The sequence below is a fragment of the Scyliorhinus torazame genome, chromosome 14, assembly GCF_047496885.1.
Source record: "Scyliorhinus torazame isolate Kashiwa2021f chromosome 14, sScyTor2.1, whole genome shotgun sequence".
Lineage (NCBI taxonomy): Eukaryota > Metazoa > Chordata > Chondrichthyes > Carcharhiniformes > Scyliorhinidae > Scyliorhinus > Scyliorhinus torazame.
Genome location: NC_092720.1, coordinates 185,191,347 through 185,209,702, shown reverse-complemented (window position 1 = coordinate 185,209,702; position 18,356 = coordinate 185,191,347). Strand labels below are relative to the sequence as shown.

The 18,356-nt window shown below is 45.3% G+C and overlaps 1 protein-coding gene across 2 annotated transcripts in view; it reads right to left on the bottom strand.

Annotated features, from left to right (window-relative positions):
- Positions 1-18,356, bottom strand: part of LOC140390267 (complement C4-like) — a 184,481-nt gene that overhangs the window by 141,335 nt on the left and 24,790 nt on the right. For both annotated transcript variants that reach the window (XM_072475283.1, XM_072475284.1), the window contains 6 exons: positions 17,189-17,271; positions 16,047-16,134; positions 13,915-14,020; positions 9,850-9,979; positions 6,351-6,466; positions 3,707-3,850 (listed from right to left, as the gene is read on the bottom strand). In XM_072475283.1, coding sequence (XP_072331384.1) covers positions 3,707-3,850; positions 6,351-6,466; positions 9,850-9,979; positions 13,915-14,020; positions 16,047-16,134; positions 17,189-17,271 — 667 coding nt within the window. The remainder of the gene's footprint in view (positions 1-3,706; positions 3,851-6,350; positions 6,467-9,849; positions 9,980-13,914; positions 14,021-16,046; positions 16,135-17,188; positions 17,272-18,356) is intronic.

Sequence of the window (18,356 nt, the reverse complement as noted above, 5' to 3'; positions counted from 1 at the left end):
ATCAGGACCGGTGATAGATGACTCGGTGTTGGAGGGCTTGCATCGGGACACAAATGGGCAAAAAGTCACGATGGAGGATAAATGTCACAGGCTAAATTTGTTGAGTCCAGAAGATGGTAACGTGCTTAGTCCCAAGATGAGTTGCTTCTCATCCAGTTGGGCATTTGGCGGTTGTGAAGAATGGCAAACGTATTGTTAGGAGTCGGGAAGAGCAGAAACAGTTTTGTCTCCAGCCGACGTGATCTCGATAATAGACCGGGTTGGAATCAAAGCTAGCCCCTCCAACCTCGATCAATATCCCTGTAACCAGCGAAGGTCTCTTCTGCCCCTCTTGTCTGAGGTTCACCTCGTACTGCCAGCTTTCCGGTGACTGTATTGGCAGGGGAGGAGCGAAGACTTGGGTTCAGGAGGCAAGGAGCGGGTAATGACAAGTGGGAATCAGGGGGCACATAGCAGATCGGAAGGCGAAATGGGAATGGATAGAGGGATGCCATGTGAGCTTATGTGGCTGGGGAACAAAGTGGGAGTGAGGCCTCTGGGATATTGGACCTTCATAAATGGGGGCATGCATGGGATATGTAGCGTAGGAGGGGCGAAACTAGGAATAAGGCAGAAAGGGAAAGGAAAAGAGTGGGAATGGGTGGCACATTGGAGAGACATGATGTTGGGGGGAAGCTGTCGGAGAGGTAAATGTATTGGAGTTATGTCTCAGGAGTATAGAGTATGAGGTTGGTATCAGAGAGAATGGTGGTTGAGAGGTTGTATGGAGAAGTCGTGAGAGAGATTTCAAAGAATAATATGAGAATAGCATGGGCAGGACGATATTGGAAGAATGGACGACTTGACATTAAAATGTGAAATTTGTTTGCACTGCCGATATCAATTTCACCACTGGTGTGTGGTGGATCTGTAGGTAAGAAGAGCTCAACAACAAAGTTATACTGGCTGGAGGAGGGACTGCGTATGAGGGCTAGTAGCATGGATGGAGAAGGCATGTGTGGTAGAATGGAGTCTATGCCATGGGAGGAGATTAATTCAAAAATCACGTCTGGAACTGTGGGATACACATAGCACAGGACGGCGGGATGGTCGGGGGATGATACAAGAAAGATGAAAGCAATAGATTAGATTCCGTCATGCAAGAAATCTTGGACAAATGAAATGGCATAGAGTATCGAAGTACATGCTGTTGCAGCTAAAATGCTAATTTCAGCAAAAATGCTTTGAGGCTTTCCTTTAGTTCCTAATAAATCATACTGTCCATTCGTGATTGAGCACCATGCGCTTTTCCTGTTCAAAGAACAAAGAACAAAGAAATGTACAGCACAGGAACAGGCCCTTCGGCCCTCCAAGCCCGTGCCGACCATACTGCCCGACTAAACTACAATCTTCTACACTTCCTGGGTCCGTATCCTTCTATTCCCATCCTATTCATATATTTGTCAAGATGCCCCTTAAATGTCCCTATCGTCCCTGCCTCCACTACCTCCTCCGGTAGTGAGTTCCAGGCACCCACTACCCTCTGCGTAAAAAACTTGCCTCGTACATCTACTCTAAACTTTGCCACTCTCACCTTAAACCTATGCCCCCTAGTAATTGACCCCTCTACCCTGGGGAAAAGCCTCTGACTATCCACTCTGTCTATGCCCCTCATAATTTTGTATACCTCTATCAGGTCGCCCCTCAACCTCCTTCGTTCCAGTGAGAACAAACCGAGTTTATTCAATCGCTCCTCATAGCTTATGCCATCCATACCAGGCAACATTCTGGTAAATCTCTTCTGCACCCTCTCTAAAGCCTCCACATCCTTCTGGTAGTGTGGCGACCAGAATTGAACACTATACTCCAAGTGTGGCCTAACTAAGGTTCTATACAGCTGCAACATGACTTGCCAATTCTTATACTCAATGCCCCGGCCAATGAAGGCAAGCATGCCGTATGCCTTCTTGACTACCTTCTCCACCTGTGTAGCCCCTTTCAGTGATCTGTGGACCTGTACTCCTAGATCTCTTTGACTTTCAATACTCTTGAGGGTTCTACCATTCACTGTATATTCCCTACCTGCATTAGCCCTTCCAAAATGCATTACCTCACATTTGTCCAGGTTAAACTCCATCTGCCATCTCTCCGCCCAAGTCTCCAGACAATCTAAATCCTGCTGTATCCTCAGACAGTCCTCATCGCTATCCGCAATTCCACCAACCTTTGTGTCGTCTGCAAACTTACTAATCAGACCAGTTACATTTTCCTCCAAATCATTTATATATACTACAAAGAGCAAAGGTCCCAGCACTGATCCCTGTGGAACACCACTGGTCACAGCCCTCCAATTAGAAAAGCATCCCTCCATTGCTACCCTCTGCCTTCTATGGCCTAGCCAGTTCTGTATCCACCTTGCCAGTTCACCCCTGATCCCGTGTGACTTCACCTTTTGTACTAGTCTACCATGAGGGACCTTGTCAAAGGCCTTACTGAAGTCCATATAGACAACATCTACTGCCCTACCTGCATCAATCATCTTAGTGACCTCCTCGAAAAACTCGATCAAGTTAGTGAGACACGACCTCCCCTTCACAAAACCGTGCTGCCTCTCACTAATACGTCCATTTGCTTCCAAATGGGAGTAGATCCTGTCTCGAAGAATTCTCTCCAGTAATTTCCCTACCACTGAAGTAAGGCTCACCGGCCTGTAGTTCCCGGGATTATCCCTGCCACCCTTCTTAAACAGAGGAACAACATTGGCTATTCTCCAGTCCTCCGGGACATCCCCTGAAGACAGCGAGGATCCAAAGATTTCTGTCAAGGCCTCAGCAATTTCCTCTCCAGCCTCCTTCAGTATTCTGGGGTAGATCCCATCCGGCCCTGGGGACTTATCTACCTTAATATTTTTTAAGACACCCAACACCTCATCTTTTTGGATCACAATGTGACCCAGGCTATCTACACCCCCTTCTCCAGACTCAACATCTACCAATTCCTTCTCTTTGGTGAATACTGATGCAAAGTATTCATTTAGTACCTCGCCCATTTCCTCTGGCTCCACACATAGATTCCCTTGCCTATCCTTCAGTGGGCCAACCCTTTCCCTGGCTACCCTCTTGCTTTTTATGTAAGTGTAAAAAGCCTTGGGATTTTCCTTAACCCTATTTGCCAATGACTTTTCATGACCCCTTCTAGCCCTCCTGACTCCCTGCTTAAGTTCCTTCCTACTTTCCTTATATGCCACACAGGCTTCGTCTGTTCCCAGCCTTTTAGCCCTGACAAATGCCTCCTTTTTCTTTTTGACGAGGCCTACAATATCATTCGTCATCCAAGGTTCCCGAAAATTGCCGTATTTATCTTTCTTCCTCACAGGAACATGCCTGTCCTGTATTCCTATCAACTGACACTTGAAAGCCTCCCACATGTCAGATGTTGATTTGCCCTCAAACATCCGCCCCCAATCTATGTTCTTCAGTTCCCGCCTAATATTGTTATAATTAGCCTTCCCCCAATTTAGCACATTCATCCTCGGACCACTCTTATCCTTGTCCACCAGTACTTTAAAACTTACTGAATTGTGTTCAATATTTTCTTTTGAAATTTTCAGCTGAGAGGTTGAGAAACGACGATCTATTTACATTATGCTTTTCCTCCCGCATTCTAACTCATTTAACCCAATGAACCGACAGCTTTGCGGTCGTCAATTAGAAATATTCCTTCCTACCTTAATGTCAAAAGCCTCCGTATTCGCGGGGGACGGCATTGTTAGCTGGACATGGCCGTCTTTTTGCGTATTGCGTGGTTCAGTTCCTTCTAACATAACAGGTACACCTGAGGCAGGAGATCCATCAGGATAAGTTACCCGGACCTGCAAAGCAAAAGTATAGCTGGGAAAAAAAAACGAACAAACATCATCAAGTTCTGCAGCAAGACGGGAGACGAGGATTACGGTTCTTGTCCTGGTATACTAACCGAAATAGCTCTATTTCTATTTATCTGAATGGGACATTCGCCTATTTTTAGATTAATTAATTCCCTCCATGGATCACGTTGCACTTAGTTTCTACAACTAAGGTTCTATGAATGAATCACCAGCTGCAAACAATAGACTATCGAAATGCTACTCACATTACATACAGTGATGGTGCCTTCTTCATGATTGGGTCGTTAAAGAAAACGCTGCCCGTTGCCCTCTATCGTCATATAAAAATGCCACTTCCTTTTCCCTTTCAGTGTCATTTTGGTCTAATTGAAACATTCATAGCTCGAGAGGAGTGAAGGTGGAAGGTTCGGGCGTTTTGCCGATGTGGCGCTGTAACCTTCAAGGAAACTGGGTACAAATCCAGGATGAATAGTTCAAAAGGGCTCCTGATCCCGAGATTCACACTGAACTTCAACAGAATACAAAGAACAAAGAAATGTACAGTACAGGAACAGGCCATTCGCCCTCCAAGCCTGCGCCGGCCATGCTGCCCGTCTAAACTAAAATCTTCGACACTTCCAGGGTCCATATCCCTCTATTCCCATCCTATTCATGTATTTGTCAAGATGCCCCTTAAACGTCACTGTCGTCCCTGCTTCCACCACCTCCTCCCGCAGCGAGTTCCAGGCAACCACTACCCTCTGTTTAAAAAAAACTTGCCTAGTCCAGCTCCTCTAAACCTTGCCCGTCGCACGTTAAACCTGTGCCCCACGGCAGCGAAAACCGTTCGGGAGAAGTGAGCGGCAACACCAACACCAGATCCATTCGCCTATTGCCCTCTGTAATTGTTCTGCAATTGTTTCTCCGACATCCAAATGTATATGTACCTCCCCAGTTCACCCCCCCCCCCAAACAGATGCCTACGTATGTGCTGCAAACAACATTGCCAATTGTGCAGAGATACTGTTGTTGAGCTAACGCATAATACCCTACCAGTTATTTTATTCTAACATGATTTTTGTTTGTTTTTTGGTGCGTGTTCCCTTCTCTTCTATGTGTATATATATTCTATTTTGTGTGCATAACGGTAAATATACTTTGTTCAAAAATCCAATAAAAAACATTTATTTAAAAAAAACTTTGCCCCTAGGAATTGACCCCTCTACCCTGGGAAAAAGTCTCTGACTACGCACCCTGTCTATGCCCCTCATAATTTTGCAGACCTCTATAAGGTCACCCCTGAACACCCATCGTTCCAGTGAGAACAAACCCCGTTTATCCAGCCTCTCATCATAACTAATGTCACCCATACCAGGAAACATCCTGTTAAATCTCTTCTGCACCCTCTCTAAAGCCTCCATTAGGGGCAGCACGGTAGCCTTGTGGATAGCACAATTGCTTCACAGCTCCAGGGTCCCAGGTTCGATTCCGGCTTGGGTCACTGTCTGTGCGGAGTCTGCACATCCTCCCCGTGTGTGCGTGGGTTTCCTCCCGGTGCTCCGGTTTCCTCCCACAGTCCAAAGATGTGCAGGTTAGGTGGATTGGTCATGCTAAATTGCCCTCAGTGTGCAAAATTGCCCTTAGTGTTGGGTGGGGTTGCTGGGTTATGGGGATAGGGTGGAGGTGTTGACCTTGGGTATGGTGCTCTTTCCAAGAGCCGGTGCGGACTCGATGGGCCGAATGGCCTCCTTCTGCACTGTAAATTCTATGTAAAATATACTTCTGGTAATGTGGCGACCAGAATTGAACACTATACTCCAAGTGTGGCCTAACTAAAGTTCTATACAGCTGCAACATTTCTTGCCAATTTTTATACTCAATGTCCCGGCCATTGAAGGCAAGCATGCCGTGTGCCTTCTTGACAACCTTCTCCACCTGTGTTGTCCCCTTCAGTGACCTGTGGATCTACACCTAGATCTCTCTGACTGTCAATTCTCTTGAGGGGTCTACCATTCACTGTATATTCCCTACCTGTATTAGACCTTCCAAAATGCATGACCTCACATTTGTATTTAAGCTCTGAGTTCCTAAAGCCCTGTCGGAATTCTAAGCCCAATATTAAATGAGTTTACTGTGGGCACCCGGACCACAGACAGCACAATCCTGTTTAGAATGCAGCACCAATTAACGCTACATCGACAAAATCGGTTGGAATATTAGATGGTCACTGGTCGGCAAAGCGATACCAGGTCGAAATCTTCGCCTCAAATGGATGTTAATAGTATAATACACGTCGTGCTGTTAAAATTACAAGTGGGGCGGGGGTCCATGTTTTATGCCTTCAAATATGGACCACGCTGACAACCGTTATGGGACTTTTGAAAACGTTTACTTTCTGCCTGTTAATAATGGTCATTTTGCTGCCTCAAATCGCACAGGTTAATGAAGAGTCACACATCCCCGGGCGAATAAACGCATTGTTGCAACCTACTGTATCGAAATTTACCAGCACAGTAAATGGAAATTTGGGCAGGAAGTAGCCACTTGTCTTGGATAAGTCGATCACATATGGTGAGGAGACAAACTTAATATTTCTGAGTTCGACTTCCTCCATTTGTCCGCCTGTAGGGAAATGAAAGGATAAATTCATTTTTTCTTCTGGATTTATTTTGCTTTAATTTAACTTATTATATTTTATTTAACTTGAGATGAAATAATGCACCACAACTTTTTGTGGGAGATTATCATTAATGTAGTGCTGACAATTGATGTCAGTGAGGTTAAATTCGAAGAACATCAGCTGGATCGATAGATAGATGGTTGGACGGTCGGAGGGAAGGAGGGAGGGATGGAGTGAGGGATGAAAGAAATGAGGGTGGAAAGTGGGAAGGAGGCATGGTTGGATGGACAGCTAGATAGACGGATAGAGGGAGGGAGGGCGAGGAAAATAGAGAGAGAGAGAGAGAGGGTGTGATAAATAGACATAACAATATTTATGATTGTCACAAGTAGGCTTACATTAACACTGCAATGAACTTACTGTGAAAAGCCTCTAGTCACCACATTCCAGCGCCTGTTCCGGTGTATGGAGGGAGAATTCAGAATAGCCATTCACCTGACAAGCAGGTCTTTCGGGACTTGATGGAGGAAACCGGAGCACCCGGAGGACACCCACGCAGACACGGGGAGAACCTACAAACTCCACTTAGACAGTGACGCATGCTGGGAATGGAACCTGGGACCCTGGCGCTGTGAAGCAACAGAGCTAACCACTGTGCTACCGTGCCAAAGGACAGGCAGACAGATAGATAGATAGATAACAACAGTTGTTAATTTTAAATCTGAGATATATAGATAGATCGATGGATAGATAGATAGATAGATAGGTAGATAGATAGATAGACAGGTAGGTAGGTAGATAGATAGATAGACAGATAGATAGATAGATTTCCAAAAATGTATTTATGGGATGTGGGCGTCCCTGGTTAGGCCACCATTTATTGCCGATTCCTACATGAGCTTCGGAAGGTGGTGGTGAGTTGCCTTCTTGAATCGTTGCAGTCCTTGAGGCGTCGGCAAACCCAGTGTGCTGTTAGGAAGGGATAGATAGGATCGATAGGATCACATATGTATATTATTCTGTCTTAAGTGTTTAATTTGTAGTCAAGTGGCTCAATCCTATTTCACTTCTCCTTCCTCATTGTCCAGATTATCTAAGATTTAGTTACCTTTTCCTCATCATGAAATATTAAATATTCTACTTCCTCGTTGTCATTTTTAATTTCACTCAAATGCAACTCTGTCAAAAATATCAATGTAACATTCGGATGTGGAGTTCATCACAAGGCAGAGCAGCCCGCTTGATGTGGTAGCCCATTCACCATCTGAGAACCACAGGTGAGCCGTGGCGGCAATGTTTACCAGCTAGAAGTTGCACTGCAACCGCTCATCAGGTGTCCTTCAAAAAACTCTTCCGCGTATGCGAAACAACGCGTCGCTCAGCATAGTCTTCCATGAGCATCTTGCAAAAGAGGCTTCCGTTTGGGGAAACTGCGGAGATGGAAATGGCGGAATGATTCCCAAAGGAATTGCAGTCAGCCCCAACCCTCCATTGTTTGCAAACAAACTTATGAATAAAGTTTTCCTCTGGGTTCTTTTGGAGATCCTGTGCACCTTTTCCACCACACCGCTAACTTTCCAATCCATTTTGAATACTTTATGTTCATTAGTATCAATACTCTGAAGTTCTTGCGTCTTTCAGCAATTTACCTGTAAATTTGTTCTATCTTATTCGCACTCTTTAGTGGTCTATATTGGCACCCAAAGCAGCAGTAGTTTGTATGTTATTCATTAATGAGAACCAAATGTATTTTTCTCGGACCCTGTGATACTTCCTCTCTTTCTAGTTTTGTAATGGTACTTTTGAAGACTCTTAACAACCCCTCATTGATTTCTGGTGGGCAGCACGGTAGCACAAGTGGATAGCACTGTGGCTTCACAGCGTCAGACCCAGGTTCGGTTCCCGGCTGGGTCACTGTCTGTTCGGCGTCTGCACGTTGTCTGCATGGGTTTCCTCCGGGTGCTCCGGTTTCCTCCCACAGTCCAAAGACGTACAGGTTAGGTGGAATAGCCATGATAAATTGCCCGCAGTGACCAAAAAAAGGTTAGAAGGGGTTATTGGGTTACGGGTATAGGGTGGAAGTGACGGCTTAAGTGGGTGAGTGCAGACTCGATTGGCCGAATGGCCTCCCTCTGCACTGTATGTTCTATGTTCTATGTTCCGTTCTCAGCTTTCCTGAATGTATTGTGAAAAGTGTCATTTAATGGACATTGCACCTCCTGTTTGTGCCACGCCTCGAACTCGCTGCATCACTACTCAACGTGAGTACTCTAATCTATAGCTTACTAAAATTTACTGACCACCCTCTCTCCATTCACGTTCATGCTCTCCAAACGCATCGCAGCTGATCTCGGACTTCCTCCCTGTGTAGTGCCTACTCTTCCTTCTCTAACCTTAGTGCTTGACTCGAATCCTCCTCTTTCCATCCTATCGAATGCTTCAAAGTCATTGCCACCTCTTGCCATACTGGCTTAACTCCCTCCCTAAACAACGAATTAAAGTATTCGCGTGGACATACTTGCTCCAGCCCATTTAGAGATGTATCCTGCTCAAGAATCGGCCCGAATGCCGGAGGAATCGGAAACTCACCCTCGTGTGCAATTGATTTGAATATACATCAACCTGACTCGTCTCACCAGCTCATTCTACGCAATGTAATGCGGCAGTGTCAATCAGATATTGTTACCTCCAATGTCCCGCATTTTAATTGCCTCCCTAAATCAGGAAAAGCCATCTGCAGGACGGCAAATCTTTCTCTACTTATGCCCACCCCTGCTCTTGCTCCTGTGCCGTCGGAAAACGCTCTGTCGCAGTAGAGTGATGCCTTTTTCACTCGAGCAAGGGAGGCAGCTGATCCGCTAACTATCGGACCTTCTATGGCAGCTGCATTTCGACCAACTTAACGTCAGATTGAGTAGAAATGGCCAGCGATTATAAGAAGTTATATATTAATTCAGTCGTATGGGCGTCTCTGGCGACCTTGCATTGAGTATCCTTGAACGAAGTGCTTGGCAGACCATTTGCTCCAATATTCTGCATCTGCAATCACAGCTAAGTCGGATGAGCTCTTATAACAATGGAACCGGTTCTTTTAAGGTTTTATAAAAAGTCTTTAAAGGTTTTATTAAATTGAGGGGATAGGATTCGAACCCGCGTCCCCAAAGTATTACCTGGGCCTTCCGGGTGGGCCTTCTGGGTTACTAACCAATTGACAATACTAACACGCCACCGTTTCGCTTTGATCGGCGAGGCAACGTCAGAATGTCGACGACTAATGAGTGAAAGGAACAATAGAGAATGTGACCTCATTGTCTTCCCCACATCTTGGGCATAACTCTTGACAAATGCGTCCACATTTTGATACAACTGCAATTAGTTCACTTACTGGATGTTTCAAAAACTGTCACCGCCATGTAGAGATAGTGTCCAACGAGACTACTCAAGTCTGCTGATGTTTGCATTTTTTCCAATAGTATTTCTCTTTTTAGGGAAGACGCCACCACTCCGAACTTGATCTATAAGCGAGAATCAATGTTCACATGAATCCATTACACGTCAGTGTATTTGACTGCTTTCAATGTTTCCAAATTGTTTGTCCCCGCGGAGTGCCACGGGGCCGTGTGCTTCGGCACGCAGCTGTGGCGATTACTATAAACTACACTTAAACTACTTGAATGAAGTCCTTGGTAAAATCGGCGAACAAAGGATTTCAGTTAATACTGTGCAAATTAGGGGAGGTATGTACATAATAATCGAACATCATTCCTGAAAAAGTCGAAGAAGGTGTCCTCAAGTAAAGACATTTGGTTGGAAATGTGCATTGCGATTGAGAAAGGAGATTTTGTATCAGCTACCCGTTATATACAGTTTGATATGCTAATCTATGGCAGCAAATAGAATTAAGTTACAGACAGTGAATATAACGGGCTGACAATCGTACATATTGTTCCACCATTCAAGTTGGATTTATATGCATTTTGTGTGTGTATTAGTATGAGTGGTGCTTATGTGTGTGGTGTGTTTGTGCGAGAGAGCGTGTGTGCCGTGTCAGTGACTGTGCAGTGTATGTCTGCGTCGCGTGTGTGAGGTATCTGTGTGTGTGTGAGATGTCTGCATTTCGGTGGCGTGTGCGGCGTCTGTGTGTGTGATAGAGAGAGTGTGTGTAATAATAGATTTGCGAGGATGCTACCAGGACTTTATGATCTGAGTTATGAGGAGAGGTTGGATAGGCTGGGATTTCTTTCACCTGAAGCGTAGGAGGGATAGGGGCGATATTATAGAGGACTATAAAATAATGAGGTGCATAGATAAGGTAGATAGTCGACATTTTTCACAATGGCAGTGGAAACTAGGACTAGAGGCCATAGTTCTAAGGTGCGAGGGTAAAGATGCAAAAGAGACCAAAGGGGACATTTCTTCACACAGCGGGTAGTGAACATCTGGAACGTGCTGCCAGAGGCAGTAGTAGAGGCGGGTACAATCTTGTATTTTAAAAAGCAGTTAGACAGTTACATTGGCAGGGTGGGTATAGAGGGATATGGGCCAAATGCTGGCAAGTGGGACTAGCTCAGTGATAGAAACTGGGCGGCATGGACAAGCTGGGCCGACGGGCCTGTTTTCACGCTGTAAACATCCACCACATAACCTTGACGTGGACTTCTTACTATAATAACCTTGATCAGTGTCACAAGTAGGCTTACGTTCACAAGGCAACTGTGAAAATCAATTGGGCGCCACACACGAGCGCCTGTTCGGTACACTGCACGTACGCAGAGGGAGAATTCAGCATGTCCAAGTCACCCATCAGCACGTCTTTTGGGACTTGTGGGAGGAAACCGGAGCACTCGGAGGAACTACGCAGACACGGGGAGAATGTGCAGATTCCGCACAGACAGCCGGGAATCGAACTGTGCCATGTGACCGTGCGCGCAACTGTGTGGGGTGTATGTTGCGTTTGTCGTGTTTGTGTGGTTTGTGTATGTGTGTGAGATAAGTCTGTGAGTGTTTTTATGTGCGTATTTGTGTGTGATATATGTGCGCGCGCATAAGTCTACTACCTCCATTCATAACTTCTTTCATTTCACAATCACGCGTCTGTATAATCAGGGGAGCATTCAATCCCGCGACCTGAAAGCTCGATGCGGCAAGTCCATAAATTTCATATGATGAAGGCTTGGAACACAAAAGGGATTTTTCTTCAGAATTTTCACGTATTCCATATTATTATCGATCTCCACCATCACTTTTTATTAATCAATATTCTGCCAGATTCCACGATGCTTGGGGTGGCGGTAATGGGAATCTCCATTGGCCGGCTGAGGGATTGGAGCATTCCCCCTGTCGGCGGGACGGCACCGGGAAACTGGCCTGTCGGGAGGGATAATCCTGCACCTTGAGTCTGAGATCATCGGATTTGAAAGGGCTAAAGCAGTTTGTTTTCATAATCCTTCCTCCTTCGGTAAAGAGCAGCTAAAATTTGTATAGCCTGTTTAACTCAATGAAACATCTCAAGCCTCAATGACTTTATAGCAGAACATTTAGAAAGCAGGTACAGTCAGAGTCAGTATGGATTTATGAAGGGAACATCATGCTTGTCAAATCTGCTGGAATTCTTTGAAGATGTCACCAGTACAGTTGGCAAGGGGGAGCCATCGATGTGGTATATTTGGACTTTCAGAAGGTGTTTGACAAAGTCCCACATAAGAGATTATTGTGCAAAATTAAAGAGCATGGGATTGGGGAAGTGTATTGAGGTGGTTAGAAAACTGGTTGCAAGAGAGGAAACAAAGAGTAGGAATGAAAGGGTCATTTTCAAATTAGCAGGCAGTAACTAGTGGGGTGTCATAGGGATCGGTGCTGGGACACCAGCTATTCACAATATAAATGATTTGGATGAGGGAACAAAATGTAACATCACAAAGTTTGCAGATGATACCAAGTTGGATGGGAGGGTGAACTGTGACGAGGGTGTAGGGATCCTACAGAGTGACCTGGACAGGTTAGGCGAGTGGGCAAATCAATGGCAGATGCAGTATAATTTGGAAAAGTTTGAGGTTATTCACTTTGGAAGGAAAAACGGGAAGGCAGATTATTACATGAATGGTTGTAAATTGGGAGAGGGGAGTGTGCAGCGGGACCTGGGTGTCCTAGTGCACCAGTCACTGAAGGTAAGCATGCAAGTGCAGCAGGCGGTGAAGAAGGCTAATGGTGTGTTGGCCTTCACTGCGAGAGGTTTCGAGTATAGAAGCAGGGATGCATTGCTGCAATTCTACAGGGCCTTGGTGAGGCCACACCTGGAATATGGTGTGCAGTTTTGGTCTCGTTTTCTGAGGCAGGATGTCCTTGCTCTCGAGGGAGTACAGCGGAGTTTTACCAGACTGATTCCAGAGATGGCGGGACTGTCATATGAGGAGAGATTGACTAGGTTAGGATTGTTCTCACTGGAGTTCAGAAGAATGAGGGAGGAATCTCATAGTGTCTTATAACATTTTAACATGGCTGGACACGATTGATGCAGGGAAGATGTTCCTAGTGGTAGATGCGTCCAGAACCAGGGATCACAGTCTGAGGATTCAGGGTAAACAGTTTCGACAGAGATGAGGAGACATTTCTTCACCCAAAGAGTGATGAGCCTGTGGAATTCATCACCACAGCGAATAGTTGATGCTAAAACATTGAATATATTCAAGAGACGGCTGGATATAGCACTTGGGGAGAATGGGATCAAAGGCTATGGGAGAAAGCAGTATTACACTGTTGAATTGGATGATCAGCCATGATCGTAATAAATGACGAGTAGGCTGGAAGGGCCAATAGATCATACTATACATCTTCCATGTATCTAGGTATTTATGTAAGCCGCTTCGCCGGAGGATTATCGAACCAAATCTGACCTACGAGATATACAAGCCGATGTGAGGTCAGACGACCAAAGGATCGTGTCTTAAAGGGGAAAAACAAGAGAGAGAGGCAGAGATGTGTAGGGAGATGTATCAGAACTTAAGGCCCAGGCAACTGGAAAACAACGGTGGAATGATTAAAATTGAGCAGACTGAGCAGGCCAGAATCAGACAAATGTAGATATTTCGAGGGGTGGTGAAAGTGGAGCTGATTCTAGAGAGAGAGGAGGATTTGCAAAAACGATGCGAATTTTCACAACGCGGCCTTTTGTTACCGGGAGCCCATGTAGGTCAGTGTGTCGTGGGGTCACACGTCGAGATCTCGCGGGATTTAAGACATGGGCATCAGAGTTTTGCAACAGCACAGGCTTGTGGAGCGTAGAATGTGGGAGCTCAACCGGACCAGCTTTGAAACCTAGAAACCTCTCGGTAACAAAGTCAAGACATTCATCCATTGGGGCAAGCCAGTAATAATGATTTTTTATTTCTCATAAAGTACTTACTGCTGCTCAGGGCCCTATTCTGAAGGTGGGAAATGTGAATATTCTCACCTGCAGTTGCTGTTCCAGTCCGCGGATGTAGGTATGATTGTTATTTTCGCCTATAATTCCGAATCGCAGGTAAGCCATCCCTTCCACGTTCTTGCCATATGTATGCCTTTAAAGAATGATCAACAAGTAGACATACTGACTGAAAGTTAAACGACCAATTAAATAATGGGCGTATATTGGAGCAACAGCGACAAAACGTTTAGTTTTGCTTCCTAGTCTGTACTTAATCCTTTCATCTCCGCCAGGTAAGTGGGATGCTTTATTTTTCAAAATAGATTAGCAAGAGGGCAAAATGGTTCCTCATTTCCTGCCTGATGGTGTTGTTATACAACTATGAACGGATCTGTTACATTAAGGAAAATTGAATTGCGAAAAATCACATTATATAATTTGGAGGGTATATAGCATCTAATACTCCGATCTTTATTAATACGGGCATAGAGTACAAGAGCAAGGAAGGTATGCCGAACTTGTAAAAGACACTAGTTAGACCTCAGCAGGAATATTGTGTACAGTTCCGGGCGCCACACTATACGAATGATGTGAACGTATTGGAGGGAGTGCAGAAGAGGTTTACAAGAATGTTCCAGGTATGAGAAACGTCAGTTATGAGGATAGCTCGGAGAGGTTGGGGCGTTCTCCTTGAAGAGAATAAGTTTAAGAGGAGATATGATAGAGTTTTTCTAAATCAGGAGGGGGCTGACAGATTAAATGGGGAGAAACTGTTACCGCTCTTAAAAGGGGACAGGCTTAAAATGATTTGCAAAAGAACCAAATGCAATGCGAGGAAAACGTTTCCACACGCCTGGAAGTGCATTTGAGGCAGGTTCAGTCGAATCGTTCAAGAGAGCAATCGATGATTATTGCAAGAGAAACAATGTGCAGTGGTTAAGGGTGGAAAAGGCAGGGAAATGGCACTAAATGACGATGTTCATTGGGAGAGCCGGTGCAGACACCATGAGCCGAGGGGTCGCCTTCTGCACCGTTACAATTCTGGGGTTCTGAGTGCCGTCTAAATCAGTTACCAAGAAGACAATTATAATTTGACAAAAAAAAAAGCTCTGGTCCGATCAATTTCCCCCAGCTGGCTGCATAAGCATTCAGTTGATACCGGAGTCCAGTAAGTAACGTTTTGTGTCTTATAATCTGGGGAGAATTTAAATAAAAAAGACAAATATAGTTCTATGGTTAAAACAATTGGTCAGGGCAAGCACACCGCATTCTTTAACAAGTTAATTGCATATAATAATAATAATCGCTTATTACATATAATAATAATAATCGCTTATTGTCACAAGTAGGCTTCTTTGAAGTTACTGTGATGTATTTAAGCAGGGATAGGCTGGGAGAGCAGACCATATATCAGAATAATTAGACTTTAATATGGAACAGTGTAGAGGTAAATCTGAGGATAGTCCCCATTATCTTCTTCACATGGACAGACACTAGTCTATTGCCACTGTTCCACCTGATTAAGCGCCGAAATATCACTATAAAGTAAAGGAAAACCATCAGGATAAAATAGACATAGTAAAACAAAACAAAAAGAGGTTACAACAATTCCGCCTAATTTATATAGTAAAAAGGAGCTTCCTCATAGACCATTCAGACAGAATTTGGCACTAGTGATAAAATGCGATGCTGGAATGAGAAACGAAAGTTGGATAACGACGTAGGGTGCAAGCAACGCCATAAGGCTGGTTATTTGGGGGAAGGCGTAGAAGGGGAGAACGAGAAAGCGAAAGAGAGAGATCAGTGGGGTGAAGAGTGCAAAGGAGAGCAACTGTGTGTATATTTGTATATGTGTTGAATGTGTGTGTGTTGCGAATGTGTTTGAGTAAGTTTGTATTTGTTTTTGAGTGTGGCTGTGTTTTTGTATATGTGTGTGATTTTGTGAGTGTGAGCGTGTAAGTGTGACGGCAGTGAATGCTAATTTTCCAGAAGTTCCCACTTGCTAAGAACAGTTCAGAAATCTAACAGAAGGCATTTCAACTTGTTGTTCTGGTTTAAACCCAGCGGTGAAAATTGGACGCATCTCATAAAGGCAGCTTCCATTTCGGTTCCAATAGTATCACTAACAATGGCGGCAGTTTTATTTGTACTATTTTATTGCAGAACACTACCTGACTTACCGTGCAGAGATTTCGAATTTGAACGCATCCCTTGTTATCAGATAAAACATTTCCTCCGCCTTCACCTCGACTTTGAAACTAGGCAGAACTAAGAAATATGATTCATTCAAACATAACCGAGCAGATGCAAAGCCATTAACGATAATGGACGACAAAACCCTTAATTTCAGGTCCCGCCCAATGCGGGACAGATAAGCCTAGTCTCAAAGCTTATCCAATTTAAACCCAATAGTGTTAGAATATCTGCTATAGGCATCATGACTCAGCGGACTGAAAAACAGGTAAGTAACTATTGACAAAGCATAAGGCTACACAGCAGGCCTAATTTGTTTAAAACGCACACTACATTCATGTAATTTGTATAATCTCAGTGCCGGTACCATTTGCTGTTCGCCCGCTTTTTGATTTTTAATCCTGCATCTCCAGTTATGGCGTTAATGTGTTCATACCCAAAGTAATCTAGACGGACCAGGTCGCTAGCCATCTCCGGAGGCCAACCATCCACAATGCAAAGGCAAACCAAGCGAGGTGTAAGTACATAGCTGAACCAGTGTCCCCTTCTTTCTTCTCGTGGACTAAAGTGAAATTGATATGGGGATTTTACACTCCAAACAGTGACTCTGCATTCATCTCCACACACCAACGTAGAGAGCCAGAGAATTGTTTGGCTTAGTGGAACTCTTCCTTCACTTTATGGACAGTGTGGATAGAGGACACTTTTCCATTAGGAGACGGGGGAGTGAAACACTTGGAGCATAGATCTAAGGGAAGAGGTAGAAGGCTTAGAAGGGATTTCAGGCGATTTGATTGTCACCCAGACGATGGTGGGAGTCTAGAACTCACTATCTGTAAGGGTGGTTGAGAGAAACTTTAACAAGCATTATTTCGCTTGCGCTGGGGGTGGGCCAAGCGCTGGAAAATTAGACTTGTGTCGTCGGATGTTTGTTGACCGGCGTGCACATGATGGGCCGAATGGCCTTCTTCTGTGCTGTAACGATTACAAAATGTATATATGACTGGGGAAAAAAGGTTCATTTGCTGAGTTCATAAGTATTTTTAAGCCATCCAAACGTAACGTGAGTACTTTTGAGCTAAAAATGGTTCACGCATTTAGGTTTGAATTGTAAGTGTGGAGAGGTTACCGAATTCCTTGACTTCAAATTGTGCAGATACCATCGACATTGGGAAACCATCAAACTGCACCTCAATTCTCCAATTTCCAGGCCTGTTGAGGAAAGGTACACGGAACATTGTTCAGTGTGTATCTCGGCTTTATCTTACAATGGTCATGCATCGATGACACAAATTAAGTTAAGAGTATAAGATAGAAATGCTCAACGGAGGTATTGCACTCACCGCTTGTCATGCACCATGTTGCGGGGGGGGGCGAGCGGGGGGGGGTGGGGGGTGGGGGAGGGGGGAGGGGGAAGGGGAGGAGGGGGAGGAGGGAGAGGAGGGGGAGGGGAGGAGAGGAGGTGGAGACCTGGCGGATGGGGAAGGGGAGAGAAGGAGAGACGAGAGGGGGAGGGATGGGAGAGGAGGGAAGGGAGGGGAGGAGGGAAAGGGGGGAGAGGAGGGGAGTGGGAGAGGCGGGGAGGTGGCGAGAGGGGGGAGCGGGAGGGGCGGTAGGGGGAGAGGGAACAGGGGGAGAGAGGGCAGGAGGGAGGAGGGCGACTGGTGGGGGTGGGAGGGAGGGAGGATGGAAGGGGAGGGGAAGAAGAGGGAGGGGGCGAGGGGGGAGGGGAGGGGGAAAGGACAGGGGGGAGGGGTTTGGGGAGAGGAGTGAGGGCGGGGGTGGGGGATGGGGCGAGTGGGGGAGGGGAGAAGGGGAAGGGGGGAAGAGAAGGGGGAGGGTCGGCCACTGTTTGCTAACTTGGGGTCACGTTGATTTTCTTCAGCGGCTGACAAGCAGGTGACCATTTATTGGTCGACCGTTTTGTACTACAACTAATCTTCCATTACTTCCTTCGGTAAAGATTGATGAGCGGAGGTGTGATAAACTTCCGAACATACGAATTAGGAGCAGCAGTAGGTCATTTCGATCCCACGAGCCGGTTCCACTCCTTGACATGGCAAACATGATGTTCCCTCACCTTTACCTTCCTACCAAATCGCTGTAATCTTTGACGCCCTTTTAAACCACGAATCTATCTATCTAACCCTCAGAAATATTCAACAACCCAGCCTCCACTGCTCTCTGGTAACATATCAGAACATGTCAGCATGGGCAGGAGATCAGTTCGATGACAAGAAAAATAGAGTGGGGTTAAATGAGTCATTACCAGGTTGGCAATCTGTCTTGGTTGGCAT